This window comes from Pyrus communis, chromosome 4 (assembly GCF_963583255.1).
Source record: "Pyrus communis chromosome 4, drPyrComm1.1, whole genome shotgun sequence".
NCBI lineage: Eukaryota > Viridiplantae > Streptophyta > Magnoliopsida > Rosales > Rosaceae > Pyrus > Pyrus communis.
The window spans coordinates 6878470-6894399 of NC_084806.1; the positions used below are offsets into that span (position 1 = coordinate 6878470).

Below are 15930 nucleotides of genomic sequence, written 5' to 3' on the forward strand. Positions count from 1 at the left end.
ACCCCATACTTAACGTACCATAAGGTACTATAAAATTGTCCAATAATAACAAGAATATCAAACTTGTGAGCAAACAAACAAGAATGTAGAGTATTTTTGTGACAACCCGTTCCAAATTTTACGTTTTTTATTTTATTTTAAAAGCGTGAATTTACGAAATTGCCCTAGAGGCAAGGACTTTGACTTCTGTTGACCATCGTCTAGAGAGACGTATGACTTATTCTTTTAACATATTCTCGTAATATTCGTGGATGTGAACGCATAGGCGAAAGCCGTTTGCGAGTTCGGATTATAACGGTATAGTTACGGACGTTAGAAATTGATTATTTAAGGTGAAGCCCAATCAGAAAAAGGAAAGAAAGAAAAAAAAAAAAAAAATCCCAACTTTTCCCGTGGGTTTTCCCACTCGCGACCACCCATTTTCCAGGGCCGATTCCGGCCAACTCCGGTGGAGTTTTTCGATGCCACCACCACCATCTTGAAGCTCTCATTCCCCTCTACAAAACCCACCCAAGAACCACCTTGATTAACCATGGGATGTGGAGGTTTGAGGCCACGAAAGTTGACGAAAATCAATGGTGCTCCGGTCACCCTTTTCGATTTTCCGGCAAATCGGCAAAGCAATGGCCGATGCCACCACTTGGGCTTTGTAGCCCATCATCCCAGGAGCAAAATCCAACCAACCTTGACCCCGTTGGACCACCGTAGACGACGAATCGACGTCGGGAAGTTTTAGGCACCCGCCGGCTTCGTGGGCAAAATTGATCATCTTCCGTCCACTTTTGGACTTCGTGGCAGGTATGAAAGTTGCTCCACTCACTAAGATCTTCATTTCTGTGAAGTTTGAGAATTTTTGGAAATAGTTGGATTTTCCGGCGAGTGGGGGCGGCCGACCGCCACCCGCGGCGGCGCGTGGCCAGTGGGCCGCCAATGCTATTTTTAGGCTATGTCGAATGTCTTGAATTCAGTTTTGTTATTAGAATGACATAGGAATTTATGATACATTGCTTGATGAAAATGTGAATCGACGATCCGACCGTTGGATCGTCACCAAACTTGGGTACATTATAATACGTAATATTTAAAGATCATAGGAATTTATGGATCGGGAATCCGATGTACGGATCTTTCCGAATTGGATTTGTAAGTTAGTAAAATAAATGTTCACGGCCACTTGTTTTAGGCAATTGGCGGAGATCTAACCGTTGGATCGTAATGAAATTTTAATATGTTATTCTAGAAACATATTGTGGATCGTTGGAAGTTGCGGATTGGAAATCTGATATGCGGATCTTCTGGGTTAGGTTATACAGGGTTGTAAACCCTACCGTCGATCTTTGATCGACGGTTGACTTGTGGTCAATGGGTCTCAAACTATTTTAGAATGTCGTTGAGGTTGTGTTTTATGTGAATTACATATTCTACGGATAAGAGTTCTGAGATGTGATTTGATAATTGGTCACAGGGACCAATCATTCAGGACGCCTCGATGCGTGCACTAGAGAATCATAGCGTGGACTCCAGGTGAGTGCATCTTTTCTTTTTTATCGTACTTATTATTGAGAGTTCTATCGACACCTTTAAATTGATTAGGCATATTACTTTCATATATAATTATTGTGAATGCTTGAAGTACTATGTGAACTACGAATGGCTTGATCCCTGTTTAGGGTACGTAGGCAGTCGAACGAGACATTAGATGCAGTCATAAAATATTTGAGACAAAAACCTTGCTTGGGAAATTGAGTAATGCGAAGGAAATTGGTAAAGACAAGTTTTAGTTTTGTGAATTAGTTAGTTAAATTAGAGTTAATTGGATTGTCATGGATAATTATCCTTGAAAATAAGTAGTTTGGGAGTAGGGCGTTATTGATTGTACACTTCACACTATATTGTTTATAATTGAAAATGCTACGACATGGTTGAGTAGTAGATTGCATCATGATATATCCATATGTATATTACTTGCATATAATTATTGGGAATGCTTTCAAGTGCAAAGGTGAACTCAGGACACCCAGGTAAGTTCAAGTGAGTTTATGGTACTAGTTGAATCGATTGCGTCATAGCATGACTACAGTTATGAATTAGGCGACTTCGATACGGTCGTACTGGTTGCCATGAGTTGCACATGTTATATTGAGATGCATTGAGAGCTCATAAACCTGCACCTCGGTGTTAGTGCTCCCGCCCGTGGCCAGGGCACAGTCCTTCACGTGATGTTCACCTCCCGCACCTTACGCTCACCTTGGATCCAAGGTAGTTGCACAGTCTTGTCGTACAGACCACTTTAGGTGGTTCCGACTTGTAGGTGACCCGCGATTATTCGCCCAGTCTTCACGTGATCGTAGCACTTGAGCGTATTTATTTACACACAGTCCTGTCGTACAGACCACTTTAGGTGGTTCCGACTCGTGTGCAGGTATACTTATTGAGCTATATGCTAGCCAGGATTGATGAGATATAGATAAGTCGTACAGGTCACTAGAGGTGACTCCGACTTATATGCTAGCCAGGATTGATGAGATATAGATAAGTCGTACAGGTCACTATAGGTGACTCCGACTTATATGCTAGCCAGGATCGATGAGATATGGATAAGTCGTACAGGTCACTAGAGGTGACTCCGACTTATATGCTAGCCAGGATTGATGAGATATAGATAAGTCGTACAGGTCACTATAGGTGACTCCGACTTATATGCTAGCCAGGATCGATGAGATATGGATAAGTCGTACAGGTCACTAGAGGTGACTCCGACTTATATGCTAGCCAGGATTGATGAGATATAGATAAGTCGTACAGGTCACTATAGGTGACTCCGACTCATATGCTAGCCAGGATTGATGAGATATAGATAAGTCGTGACTCCGACTTATATGCTAGCCAGGATTGATGAGATATAGATAAGTCGTACAGGTCACTATAGGTGACTCCGACTTATATGCTAGCCAGGATTGATGAGATATAGATAAGTCGTGACTCCGACTTATATGCTAGCTAGGATTGATGAGATATGGATAAGTCGTACAGGTCACTATAGGTGACTCCGACTTATATGCTAGCTATGATTGATGAGATACGGATAAGTTGTACATGTCATTTTAGATGACTCTGACTGATATATTACTTTGTATTGATTTAGTTCATTTGGCCTACTTATTAATGTATGGTGGATTTGATGGCAAACCGTGGTTTTGGTCATTTCTGAGTATGGTTGGGATATATGTATATATGTTGTACTGTCTTATGGAAAACGTTACGGGTTTTATATTTAGGGGCATTACTTTTTGAGAGATAGTAACTTTGGGAAGCTTGGTTTTATTGCTTACTCACACCTTCTGTTTGGTGCCCTCCAGGTTTTAGCTGCTGAGTTTGTATCGACAAGAATCTGTGGTGAATCTTAGTATTAATGGATATTTATGAGGGTATGATTCTTACCCACACTACTGTACCTTACTTATGCTCTGACATCGCGTGTGAAATGGGTTCGCTCCCACTCGTAGCGCACTCTGGTACTTAGACACTTTTAGATTCAAATTTATTCACTTTTTATGCACTATCACATTTTATGGCTTCGTCACCTTCCAAGTGTCGGCCAGCACAGCTCGATTCAGGATCCAAGTGGACTTTCTGGTTCGGGGTGTGTCAATTTTGGTAGGGTGCTTAATACCGTAGTAATAATTAAATCATATAAAGAACAAAAAATGGAGTAAAATACTCGAGGAATGATTGAAATAATAGTCAAATAATGCACAAGGCTGAGGCAAATTGGACCAAAGGATATGGGGGAGATTTAGAAAGATCAAATTGTGGGACCAAAAACTGCTGAGCTATGACCGAAATTGGAAGCCTGAAACCATTGCTAATGATAACAAACAACACTTAAGAAAGGAAAATAACACATGAACATCATTTTCATTGAACAAATTTACCAAAAAAAAAAAAAAAAAAAAAAAAAAAAAAACTAACAAACTTAAATAAATAATGGTGCTCATAAAGAAAAAAAAAACGCGTAAATTTTTTCCCTTAAAAAGTTGAATAGAGAATTCCTTATTAATTCTTGACACTAGAGAATTATATGATGATGGTTATGGAAGAATGAAATGCCTCTGTGAGTCTTTCTAGGCTTCTAGCCCCGAAAGAATGGACTGTCGTGGCTTCGCCACCAATTTGGTCGGAAAAAAAATGTGATTATAATATCATTGAAACAAAACAATTTCAATGTTTAAAACAATTTGAAGAAGTTCGAAGAAAATTTCCAACGTTGAAACAATATACCTAAGTGTTTTTTTTTTCTTGTTGTTGTGAAGTGGTACACAATAAAAACAAAGGCTCAGTACAAGGGTAAATGAAGAACTATAAAGACTTGGAAACAAATTTAAGAAAATACACAGAGTACTTAAAATTAACGAAAAAATTGACTTAAAAATCGAATACAATAACGTTTTAAAATTCATATGACTAACCCTACCTAATGAGATAGAATTGTTGCTATTGTTGAAATAGCATTTCGAGCAACTTGTGTAACTTTGAAAAAAAAATGCGGTTGTTTTACCTGAGAGGTAAAAGGCAAAACGAAAAGTGAGAAAATGCATGTCGCCTGTCGGCAAATGCCACTTGAAAAGCATGACATGCAGGTTACAATAACGAAGAGCCGAATTATAATTAATCATCACAACGATGCATATCTGTAGTACATCATCATTGGGGGTGGTCCTAACTAAAACCATATTTTTGGCTGTCTCGGGTTGACCACGTTCGGTCACTTTCCTTTTGTTTTGAACTTCCATTTTTGCCATTAATTATTTTAGTACAAATTAATTAAAAAATGTGACTATCTTCGGGCTTGAACTCTGAACATGCATGCATAAGAAATGAATACTCACATCACATTCATTAATTTGGTCCATGGTGTTGGATAATATTGTTTCTTTAATTAATTTGGTCCATGGTGTTGGATAATATTGTTTCTTCCCATGCTGTACTTTCGAGCTACTTCATCAAAAATTGATTCAATAAATAGTTGAGGAAGATTTAGTCTGGATTGAATAACCATCTGATATAATTGTTGATCCTCTATTAGAAGATATTTTTTATAAGTAATTAGTGCGGTACACTCGTTTCTCTTTGATTATGTTGAAATTTCCTACAAGATTTTATCAAGGTCTAAATAAAATGCACCAAATCCTCTTTCATGTACTTCTAGGAGAACATATTTACTTGGTTTTAGCCGTCTAGGATTTCATATTATGATTCAATGACATGAACCAACAATAATTTAACAAATGCTATAGCATTTTAAAAACTCGAGTTTTCATCTACTAAACACGTAAAATGACTCTTCTTAAGGCTTACAAACAAGAGAATATATGCTGCACTATTACTTCGTATATCATCTATATATGTCACTGACGAAGACCTAGTATTGTTCTTTTTTCTTTTGATCATTTGTTTGTGTGAATTAGATTAGATAAGACATGGAACTAACTTGTATTTATGGGGTTGTATTGGTGGGTCATACATTACATGTGATCTTCAAAGTGTTGGTACTCTCCACGTTCAATGCATGAAAACTACTACACAATCATGCAGAAAAACAAAAATCACAAAAATAAGATAATGATATATTTAGAAGCGCAGAAAACATAACATCGGCTGGTTTGCCCGAGAGGTTAAGGGGGAAGACTTAAGATCTTCTGCACATAAGTGCGCATGGGTTCGAACCCCATAGCCAGCAAAAAAGTTTAATTTGCAAATTTTTTTTTTCTTGATATATCCGATTTTAAGCCCCAACTTTTTTGTTAGAAAAGGCCCATTAATTATATAAAAACCAATTGGGCCTACCGTTTCGACCCAAATTAAAGCCCAACACGTGGCTCTACTTTCTTTCCATATCATATAAGGTCTTGTAATGGATGAAGGGTTTTCACGAATGTTTATTGCTATGAAAATGGAAGTCATGAACGAGGATTAGGGATGGCCAAATACCTATTGGTTATGGGTAACCGCGGTTATCCGTCCATTTAAATTTGACGGTTACGGTTATGGGTATTACTCGTGGTTATAAACGGGTACCCATTTAACCGTTTATTTTTAATATATGTAAAACTAAAAAAAAAAAAAAAAATTAGTTTCTAACTAGGTTTAGTATCCCGAGATATATTTGGTTATAAGGGGCCATATAATATATATATATATATATATATATATATATATATATATGCCTTACTTGAGAGAAAAATATAGTTGATAGAATAGGCTAATGTTTAATATATGTGATTGAATGTGCTAAAGCATTAGAGTGTTCGACAGTTTTATTTTGGAGTTTTTTGGAGCTTTGACTAATTCAAGATAATGATTACCTTGAGTATTTAGAAACATGTAATTATCAGATGATGCGTACCTATATATATTATCAAAGTTGTTAGAAATTGAAGTGAAACGAGAGCCATATATTATTCTGTTTATTTTCTTCACTAGTATCAGATAAGGAAAATGAACGTAGAGATGGACAAATGAGGAAAACATGATTATTACTTTTTGCTTTTCGTCTTTTTGTACTACCCATACAATATAAGCATACGTCTCTTTTAATGCATGTAAAAGGCTTACACACCAAAACAATAAAAACCAAACTTCTACTATTTAAGCAATATAATTTTAACTTCTATTCTTCCACTTTCCACCCTTAGCCATATGTTGTTGTTTTCTTTATGTGGGCATTCACATCAATGTCACAACAGAAATCATTACATGAGTATTTATAGTCTCAACAACTACTAATGTCAGTGAGAAACAATTCAAGAATTAATTACAAACAAAAAAAGGCACAACTTTGTATTACTTGTAGGGCAAGTAACCCCATTATTTTTCTTAAAAAAGGCACAAGGTACGGATAAATATCATCACAGTAATTCCTAAGCCTATCTTTTGTCTTTATGCAGCTCCACCCCTCTCTCTCCTTCAGTTAAATTTAGGCCACAACGCATTGTTAAACACGCTTGTGACACTGAGTTAAGGAACTGAATGCTTGTTTACTACAAAGCCGTTCACAATATTCATCAAGCAATCCAAGTAATCTATAAAACATGGTTTCAATTTCGATATTTTTTCAATAATGATTGCATGAAACATTCACCATGAAGCATGAACTCTAATTTTACGTTTTTTTTTTTTTTCAAATTATAGATTCAGCTTAAATTTATTGTTCTCATAATTGTGGTAAATTGAATATGTGTGAATAAGAGAAGAAAAAAAATGGGATTTTTCAAACCCTACATGCATAGGAGCTGTAGCCTGAAGCCGCTCTGCCCGAGCCACCAAGTCGTTCCTGCTCCAAAACTTTGAGGTCCAAAACAAAGCCGTTTTTTATCACATTTCTTACGGACCTGGGCTGCCTACAGTCGACCCGCAACCCAATTGGGCTTATGCACCAAACCATCCCACTTGATTTTTTTATTTTTATTTTTTTGCTTGCATGAAATAACAAGCCCATGGGTTAGGCCTTGTTTTTCAATCTTCCTTCTTAGCCCAATAATTGGGTATATAATCTGTTAACCCATTTACTTCTCCTTTGTTGCCCAGCAACCCAACAACCACTCTTTTGGGCCTACGAGCCACAATAGCACCATATTTTGGGTTGTTACTCATTCTTTTCACACATAGGTCCTGAAACTATTCTCATTCACTACATATGTATATTGTTTGCAGGTATCATGAACCTAGAGTTCGTACTTAAACTCGAACTTGAAGTTTTGAAAATAAGTGCCATAAAAATTTGAAGTTTCATAAAACAATACACCTGTAAAAATCCGGAGTTCTTGTAGGTGATTTGTTAGGATTACATGTAGATTATGCTTTTAAAAACAATTGTAAAATTTAGTTTGTGCAAATTACTTTATCGTCCATAATTTTATTTTATGATAGAAGACAAAAATGTTTTTTCACCCTCTTATAATTGACAAAAAAAGTTTCATTAATATGTGGTTTAAATTAACTTCTTCCTTACAAATTTGTTATGTGTAAATAAACTAACTTGAAATAGGTCAAATTTTATGGAAATAGGTCAAATTTTATGGAAAGAGATCCTCTCCGGATCCTTTCCACCAAATTCACCCAATCAATCAATCCAGACCCTTGAAATTTGATCCAATGGCTACAAACAGGGGGCCTTTAAAAGTTATAAGAACTTTAGCCGTTGGACTAAATTTCAAGAGTCCGAATTAGGTGATTGGGTGGATTTGGTGGAAGAGATCCGGAAATGATCTATTTCCCAATTTTATGGCCTAACAATTAGATTAGTCCAATTTTTAGTTTTTTTTTTTTATTTATGTCCATGAATAGGACTCCATGTGTCAGCACTTTTTTTTGTTAAGTTGATACTTTGCATTGTGATTACTATTTTACTCTACCATAGCTATTCAATGGAAAAAGAAAAAAAAAGAAAAAAAAAAGAAAATGATACGATCGGTACTTTGCTAGCTATTCTCTTTGATTATAATCGCTACAAAGATAGCGATTATTAAACTTAAAAGTGGCTATATTATTACCGATCCCGCCCTGTTCAAATTTTTTTTTCAGTTTTTTATTATTTTTTATTTTGTTAATGTTTCTTTTATTTCTCTTACCATAACAACAAACTATCATATTTGTGTTTTTCAAAATTTTCCATGGAAAATATATTATAATTCATTTTTAAACACTTGTAATCAATTATTTAAAACCTAAATTTAAAGATATTTTCTATTTTCTCACTTTAAGAATCAATAAAAAATAGTTTCAGTACTTAATAATCGGTAGGATCATATCCAAAGGTTTTGTAATATTTTCCTTAACTCTAGGGCAAAATATTTCTTAAAGCTAAAAATTTCAAAAAAAAAATTTTCACAAAAAACTGTGTGTTATAAGCCAAAGTTAGAGTCATTCTATTCGCACCACATATTTCTTAAAATTAATTTAGGACATTTCCAAAATTTCGGATACCTATAAATCTCTTGGGGGGCCTCGCTATTAGTTATATTTTTTTTCTATTTTTTTTTTCAACTCAAGTATCTTATTAGTCAACATAAACCCAGATTTCAGCTGATTTTTTACAATCTAAACTATCTATCATATAAGTACTTTTACAATCTAAACTACATGTCATATAAGTACTTGTACAAGCTAAACTACCTATTATATTATAATATTAGTCGCATAAACTTAGATTTCAACTGATATTTTATAATCTAAACTACCTATTATATAAGTACTTTTACAATCTGAACTACCTGCCATATAAGTACTTGTACAAGCTAAACTACCTATCGTATTTTAACTACCTATCATTGTGGAATAAGTAATTTTACATGATTCTAACAGTAAGATGTAGTCCTCCATCTTGGTAATGTTAAAAACCCCCAAAGCTAACACAATCAATGTCAAAAGCCTCTTGAGCAATTACTTATATAAGACAATCAATGTATAATGCTCGCAAATCATGTAGACTGGAATCATGTAACAAATACCAGCAAAAATGAAGCTTACTGTGGTAAACGACTCAACGAAAACATATAAAATTACTTGTAGTTCTCATAGCTTCGTGCGAATTCAAATTCAAATTTGGATACTAATCTGCAGGAATCACAAGGAAAATTCAAAATAGGAGTCAGATAGAGTTTTTGATGAAACAACGAGATTTGATGAGTAACTTTTTTTAATTTTTAATACAACAATATATTTTACACTAAAAATGATGAGAGTTTTTTTTATGAAATGATGAGATTTGATGTGTAACTTAAAGTGTTTTTTTATGAAATGATGAGATTTGATGTGTAACTTAAAGTTCCATGTTAATTCTGGAAGAGTCATGATAAAACATTCAACGACAGTCGGTGCAATTTTTTTTTCAAATTATGGACACTTTAATTGCTCTACTTATTAGACCCTACCTATGACTGTGCAATACATTAGATCCATATCAAAACATGCGGATCAGGATCCTCTCCTGAGCAAAGGGTGAGGATCCTCCTGACCAAGCCCATCGGGCCGTTGAAATTTTATCCAACGGCTACAAACAGGGGGCCGCTCTAAAAATTATAATAATTGTAGCCGTTGGATAAAATTTCAACGGCTCGATGGGCTTGGTTTGGAGGATCCTCAGTGAGATATATTTGGTTATAAAGGGTACCCATTTAACCGTTTATATAAGTAAAACTAAAAAAAAATTAAAAAATAAAAAAAATTAAGCGTTAGTGTTCGACAGTTTTGTTTTGGAGTCTTTTGTAGCTTTGACCAATTCAAGATAATGATTACCTTAAGCATTTAGAAACATGTTATTATTAGATGATGCATACCTATATATATTTAATTGGCCTCGAGTTTTCAATAAATATTTGACCCCAAAATTAGAAATCGATTAAATGGCTTGGATCAATGAACATATGTTTCTAAATAAAAATCCAAATATTTATCAAATTAGCCTATTAGCAGACTGATGCGTACTTACACACACACACACACACACACACAAAAGAATATTAATTAACCTACAACCATGCATGATTCTTGTAATAGATTGACCGTCAAATAATTATGAGACATCGCATATATTCATAAATAATATTGCTATTAATATAAAAATACATGTTAAATGTACTTATAACGGTATTTAATAGTTAGAAGAAAAAAAAAATTATGACAAATTTCTTTTTAATTTTCAAGTTGTTAAAAAAATAGGTAGACGGGTAAAAAAAAAAAAAAAAAAAAAGTAAACAGGTACGCGGTTATGAGTATGGTTAACCGTTTATAAATGGTTATGAGCATGAGTATACCCGTTTATGTAAATATCCAACGGGTAAACGGTTATGTGGGTAAAAACTTAAACGGTTATGGGTAAATAACTATGGTTACCTGCCCGCCATAACCATTGCCCATCCCTAATCATGATCCCTTGTGAGGATGTGGAGTGTCGTATGACGTTTGTAAGTAAAGAGATCATGCATGTGAACATCGTTCCTCGATTCTAACAGAGTCACTGCATGAAGGACACAAAGGTGTTGGCTAGAATGTTCTAAATTATTTAATACAAACAAACGATTCAGATTCATTTTCAATTGTTGCTGGTGGCGAAGCCAACATGGGGGCATTAGCTGCCACTGACCCCAATAACTTCAAATGTCTCCCCTTTGAATTTTTATATAACCCCTACAATGGCTAAGGCAAACAAAATAGGCAAACAAAATAGAGACACCATTTATTTTTATTTTTTTAATTCAAACATACCAAAACAACCTTTCCAAAATAGGGAGAGGTTTGTCAGTGATCAATATTGTAAAGAATTCACATCATATGGAAAATCATTGGTTGAATGATGACTTGATTATGTACAATGAAAAATGAATGGAAATCAATGGTTTAATGATTACTTAGCCATATACAATAAAAAATGTATTTGATTCTATTGATAATGATGTTATGATAAGACGTTCTAAAATATGAGAACATGTAGTTACCAATTATAAATAAAACCAAAGTATATTAATTTTCAAAAGCTTCTTGTTCATGACCCCATTAAGGTAAATTCATGGTTACGTCACTAATTGCTGCATATGATCTAAAATACTTGGTACAAACTTAATCTAAAATACGTTTTCGGGCTTCACCAAATTTAATATATTATTTAATTTTTTTAATTATTTATACTTATGTGCTGGTAGATTAATTTTTCATGCAATAAAAATACACTTGTGTTCTATTTTCTTATGATTTTATATGAATTTCTTAATTAAAGATAGAAAAAATAAAAAATGAACGAGGCTATCTGAATTTGATGCTAATTGGATCCAGATTGATAAGTCAAATTCGATAATCCAGACAAGTATCGAATTTGTTAATTCAATTATAAATGAAGCCAGATATAGATCAAGGCTAATCTAATTAGAATTTGACCCATTTAGAGCTCCAGATGTAACTACGCTTGAATACATTTTTTTTTATTTAAAATAAATATGATAAATGAAGGGCAATGGGAGGTAACAGGTTACAACAATTTTCTTTTGTCTTAGTAAATTGGAGATGTTATAATTCGGATCCTCCAATTACATCTGTTTATTGTACATCATGCAGTCATAAATTATTGTAATTTTTTTATATTTAAAATAGAATATAAATAGTACCTAACAAAAATTGACTACATAAAATACGATAAATGAATGTGATTGGAGGATCAGGCAAGGATCCTCTCTCGTTATAATTTAAGCAGCTGTCAAAAAAAAAAAAAAAAAACCTTATTGAGGTGGTCACGCGAGACGAATAATCCGACATGGGCCTATTTTATCGGCCCAACTTAAAGCCCATCATCGACCCCAAATCGTTAGTTTTCTTTTCCTCATGCACAAGAAAACCAAAAGCCAATACAAATAAGCAGCATTCCTACCAGTATCTTTTTAGCTCGATCTCACTCACGCTTCTTCCTCTTTGGTCTTCGTCTGCACGATCATCAACCTCTCAAGGTACTTTCACAATCCCTAATTTCTCCAAATTTTTTTTCGATGTTCATTACCGAACGTACGAAATTTGACACAGATTGCACCATTTTTTGATTTCTAGGGTTTATTCTGGAAGACGATCACAAATTTATGTGCGATTTTAATTTTTCGTCTAATGTTATGCTCCTCAGAGGATTTTAAGAGCTATGAGGCTTGACACTAGCGGTCTTGAGTCACACGCGCCGCTGTTCAGCGAGAGCAGTGGGTTTCTTGACGGCGTTTCGGCTCCTCCGTCGTTCGAGGTTCCGACGACGAATGATGTGAGTTTTTTTATGAGAGATTTGCAAAGTGGGTGTTTTCTAGTTGCCTGTATTTCTTGTGATAATCTGGAATTTTGTTTTCTTCCTCTGATTTCATGAACTGGGTGTTCAAATTTCTTCTGTTTTGTTAATTATGATTGACTGGGGTATCTGATATTTAATTAATTGATCTTTGATCTGTGAAGTGGATTATGGTATTTCTGATGGAGGTTTTGATTTATGGTTTCTCAGCAAATTTTATGATAATTTACTCGATATGATGATCTCTACGACTGTGCTGGGTGGTAGTGGACATTTTCTTGCTGCCGTCGTTTTCTTTCGATGATGTTATTGTTTTCTTGTTGTTCAATGATCGAAGTTGTACTGTTTTTGTATTTGATTAGTTGAGGATGTAAGATGTACTGTTTTGTATTTGATTAGTTGCTGAATATATTTTTAGAACTTCCTGGTTCATAGTTATTACCTCGTTTCACGCTGTATACTTTGATTTTCGGGCCCTCTTCTTGCTCTCTGTGGTTAAGTTAAGTTTGTACTCACATGTCTATCTATCTAAATTTGTGGTTAATTTGCAGTACGAGATGGATCTAAGTATGGCTAAGGGGTACTTAGATGTTCATTTTACGCTCTCTTTTCGTAGTTTTTAGTCTCTGTGTGGTAGAATTTGGCTGAATATATGGGGTTTTTTTTTTCCCCTTTTTTTCCTGCTGTTTCAGTTTGATGGATTTCAGAAGGAAGCTATTCAGATGGTGAAGCCGGCTAAGGGGACAACCACACTTGCGTTCATCTTCAAGGATGGAGTCATGGTTGCTGCCGATTCTCGGGCCAGCATGGGCGGATATATCTGTAAGATGTTTTATTACTTTTTTCCTATTGCTTGCATATATGAGATAGTTGTATGCTTTGTACCATGAAGTTTGTAGGGGTAATTTGTAATGATGCTTAAACTATTTAGTGTTTGTGAAAATGTATCTATTTTACGTTTCCGAATGATTTTGATTAAGTGCTCCATTAATCGTATTGGCGTATTGACATATTCTATTAGTTTAGGAGTGCTAGAGAGTATCTCTTACGTCTGCATACCGGTGTAGATTGATCATAGTTTAGCGTTGTTTTGATTAAGTGCTCTGTTCACTGTGTTCACATTTCCTTATCGTGTTAGTTTAGGTGTCCTAGAGCATGTCTGTTATGGCTGCATACTGGTATACATTGTTCACATTTTAGAGTGATTTTGATTAAGTATTATTCGGATTGGCATATTCTATTAGTTTAGGTTTCCTGCCTCGTATCGGTTATGTCTGCATACCGGTTTACATTGTTCACATTTTAGAGTGATTTTGATTAAGTGCTCTATTCATCGCATTGACATATTCTTAATCATAATAGCTTAGGTGTCCTAGAGAGTATCAGCTATGCATGGGTTCACATTTACCATCTTGTTTCTTATCTTTTCAGCATCACAATCTGTGAAGAAGATTATTGAAATCAATCCTTACATGCTTGGTACAATGGCTGGAGGAGCTGCTGACTGCCAGTTTTGGCATAGGAATCTGGGGATTAAGGTAGTGCATCTATTCTATTTTGTTAATTTGCAGTTTAAAAACTTTAGACTTGTCAGCTATGATTCAATTAGAAGGGCTGGATTTATACTTTTTTGGTGCTGTATACGTGGATGACAAATATACTTAAGAATCTTTATCTGATGAAATTTTATAGGAGTGGTGCCATATTGACGTTCACAATGACAATTGTGCTATTTATTTTGACTTAGTATATGGTTATTGGTTACCAACAACCAATCTTTTGTTATGGCTCAGTGTCGGTTGCATGAGTTGGCAAATAAGCGGAGGATTTCAGTTACAGGAGCATCAAAGCTGCTGGCAAACATTCTTTACTCTTATCGTGGTATGGGTCTCTCAGTTGGGACCATGATCGCAGGCTGGGACGAAACGGTAAATGAGATACAAATCCTGTCACATTAGTTTTTGATGTCATTTATACTCATGTAATGTGTATCCTCGTTTTGAGTGCAGGGTCCTGGACTGTATTATGTAGACAGTGAGGGAGGCCGTTTGAAAGGAATGAGGTTTTCTGTTGGTTCGGGCTCACCTTATGCTTATGGTGTTCTGGATAATGGGTGCGTACTTTCACTCCCCTAGTTTTTTTTCGTCTATCGTTGCAATAGTGTTGAACCATTATTTCTGCAATGTCTTCTCTAGTTGTCTTTATTAATTGAACACGAGAGTAACAATGCATAGGATTTGGTTACAGATAAGAATCACAAGCATTATCTTACGTTGTGCATACTGAGTTCTAGCTACTTAGTATAGCGGAGTTTTATTTGTATGTAAGCATTATCTTACTGTACAGTTATTTCTGCACCCGTCATTCTACTAACTCAAGTTGCTTATGTTAGGTACCGATATGATATGTCTGTAGAAGAAGCTGCTGAGTTGGCTAGAAGAGCAATATATCATGCAACATTCCGTGATGGAGCCAGCGGCGGTGTTGCGAGTGGTAAAAATCTCTCTCTCGGGTTTTATTTTCTGCACATACATATACATGACTTGTATTTTTTATGGAATTATTTTGAGGGAGTTTTAACAAAACATTTCTGGTACTGTTTATTTTTAACGAAAATAACATTTTTACACTAAAAAATCACTCATAGTACTATTCACTTACATCTTTTTGTCCTTTTGATTAAAACTTAGAATTTTCAAGTTTTTTTCATTAGTTTTCCTTTATTTTTATTAATCAGTATATCATGTTGGAGCAAATGGATGGAAGAAGCTTTCGGGAGATGACGTGGGGGAGCTTCACTACTCGTACTACCCTGTGGTCCCAGGGGCTGTGGAGCAGGAGATGGTTGAAGTAGCTGCACAGTGATGAACCCATTACAACTTTGTGATATATTTCTCTCCATTTTCATTTTATCTGCTGTTACTGATGCTTAAAGTTTCGGATTCAATTAATCCCTGACGCGGAGATACGGTATCACTCTATAATTTCTCCCACATGAGAAGTGCATCAACGAGAACAAATTTTATTTGCGGGGATTGGGCCCCACCATTCTCATGAAAATGTTGAACAACCAACGTTGATTATTTCATACCAAATCAATCTGATCCCTTAAGCCCAAA

General features: G+C 35.1%; 1 protein-coding gene and 1 non-coding gene across 3 annotated transcripts; both read left to right on the forward strand.

The window, feature by feature from the left end:
• The first annotated feature begins 5657 nt into the window (after window positions 1-5657).
• On the forward strand, window positions 5658-5740 carry TRNAL-UAA (transfer RNA leucine (anticodon UAA)). The gene has a single exon. It is a non-coding gene; the product is annotated as a tRNA-Leu (tRNA).
• A 6645-nt stretch (window positions 5741-12385) lies between these two features.
• Window positions 12386-15930, forward strand: LOC137731387 (proteasome subunit beta type-5). 2 transcript variants are annotated; one of them, XM_068470497.1, is made up of 8 exons: window positions 12386-12494; window positions 12662-12790; window positions 13504-13633; window positions 14243-14349; window positions 14605-14739; window positions 14821-14924; window positions 15204-15304; window positions 15549-15930. In XM_068470497.1, the coding sequence occupies exons 2-8, from the start codon at window positions 12677-12679 to the stop codon at window positions 15674-15676; spliced, it is 819 nt and encodes a 272-aa protein (XP_068326598.1). In that variant the 5' UTR covers window positions 12386-12494; window positions 12662-12676; the 3' UTR covers window positions 15677-15930. The 2 variants fall into 2 exon arrangements, with proteins under 2 accessions (XP_068326598.1, XP_068326599.1); XM_068470498.1 differs by having other exon boundaries at window positions 12435-12494; window positions 12592-12790.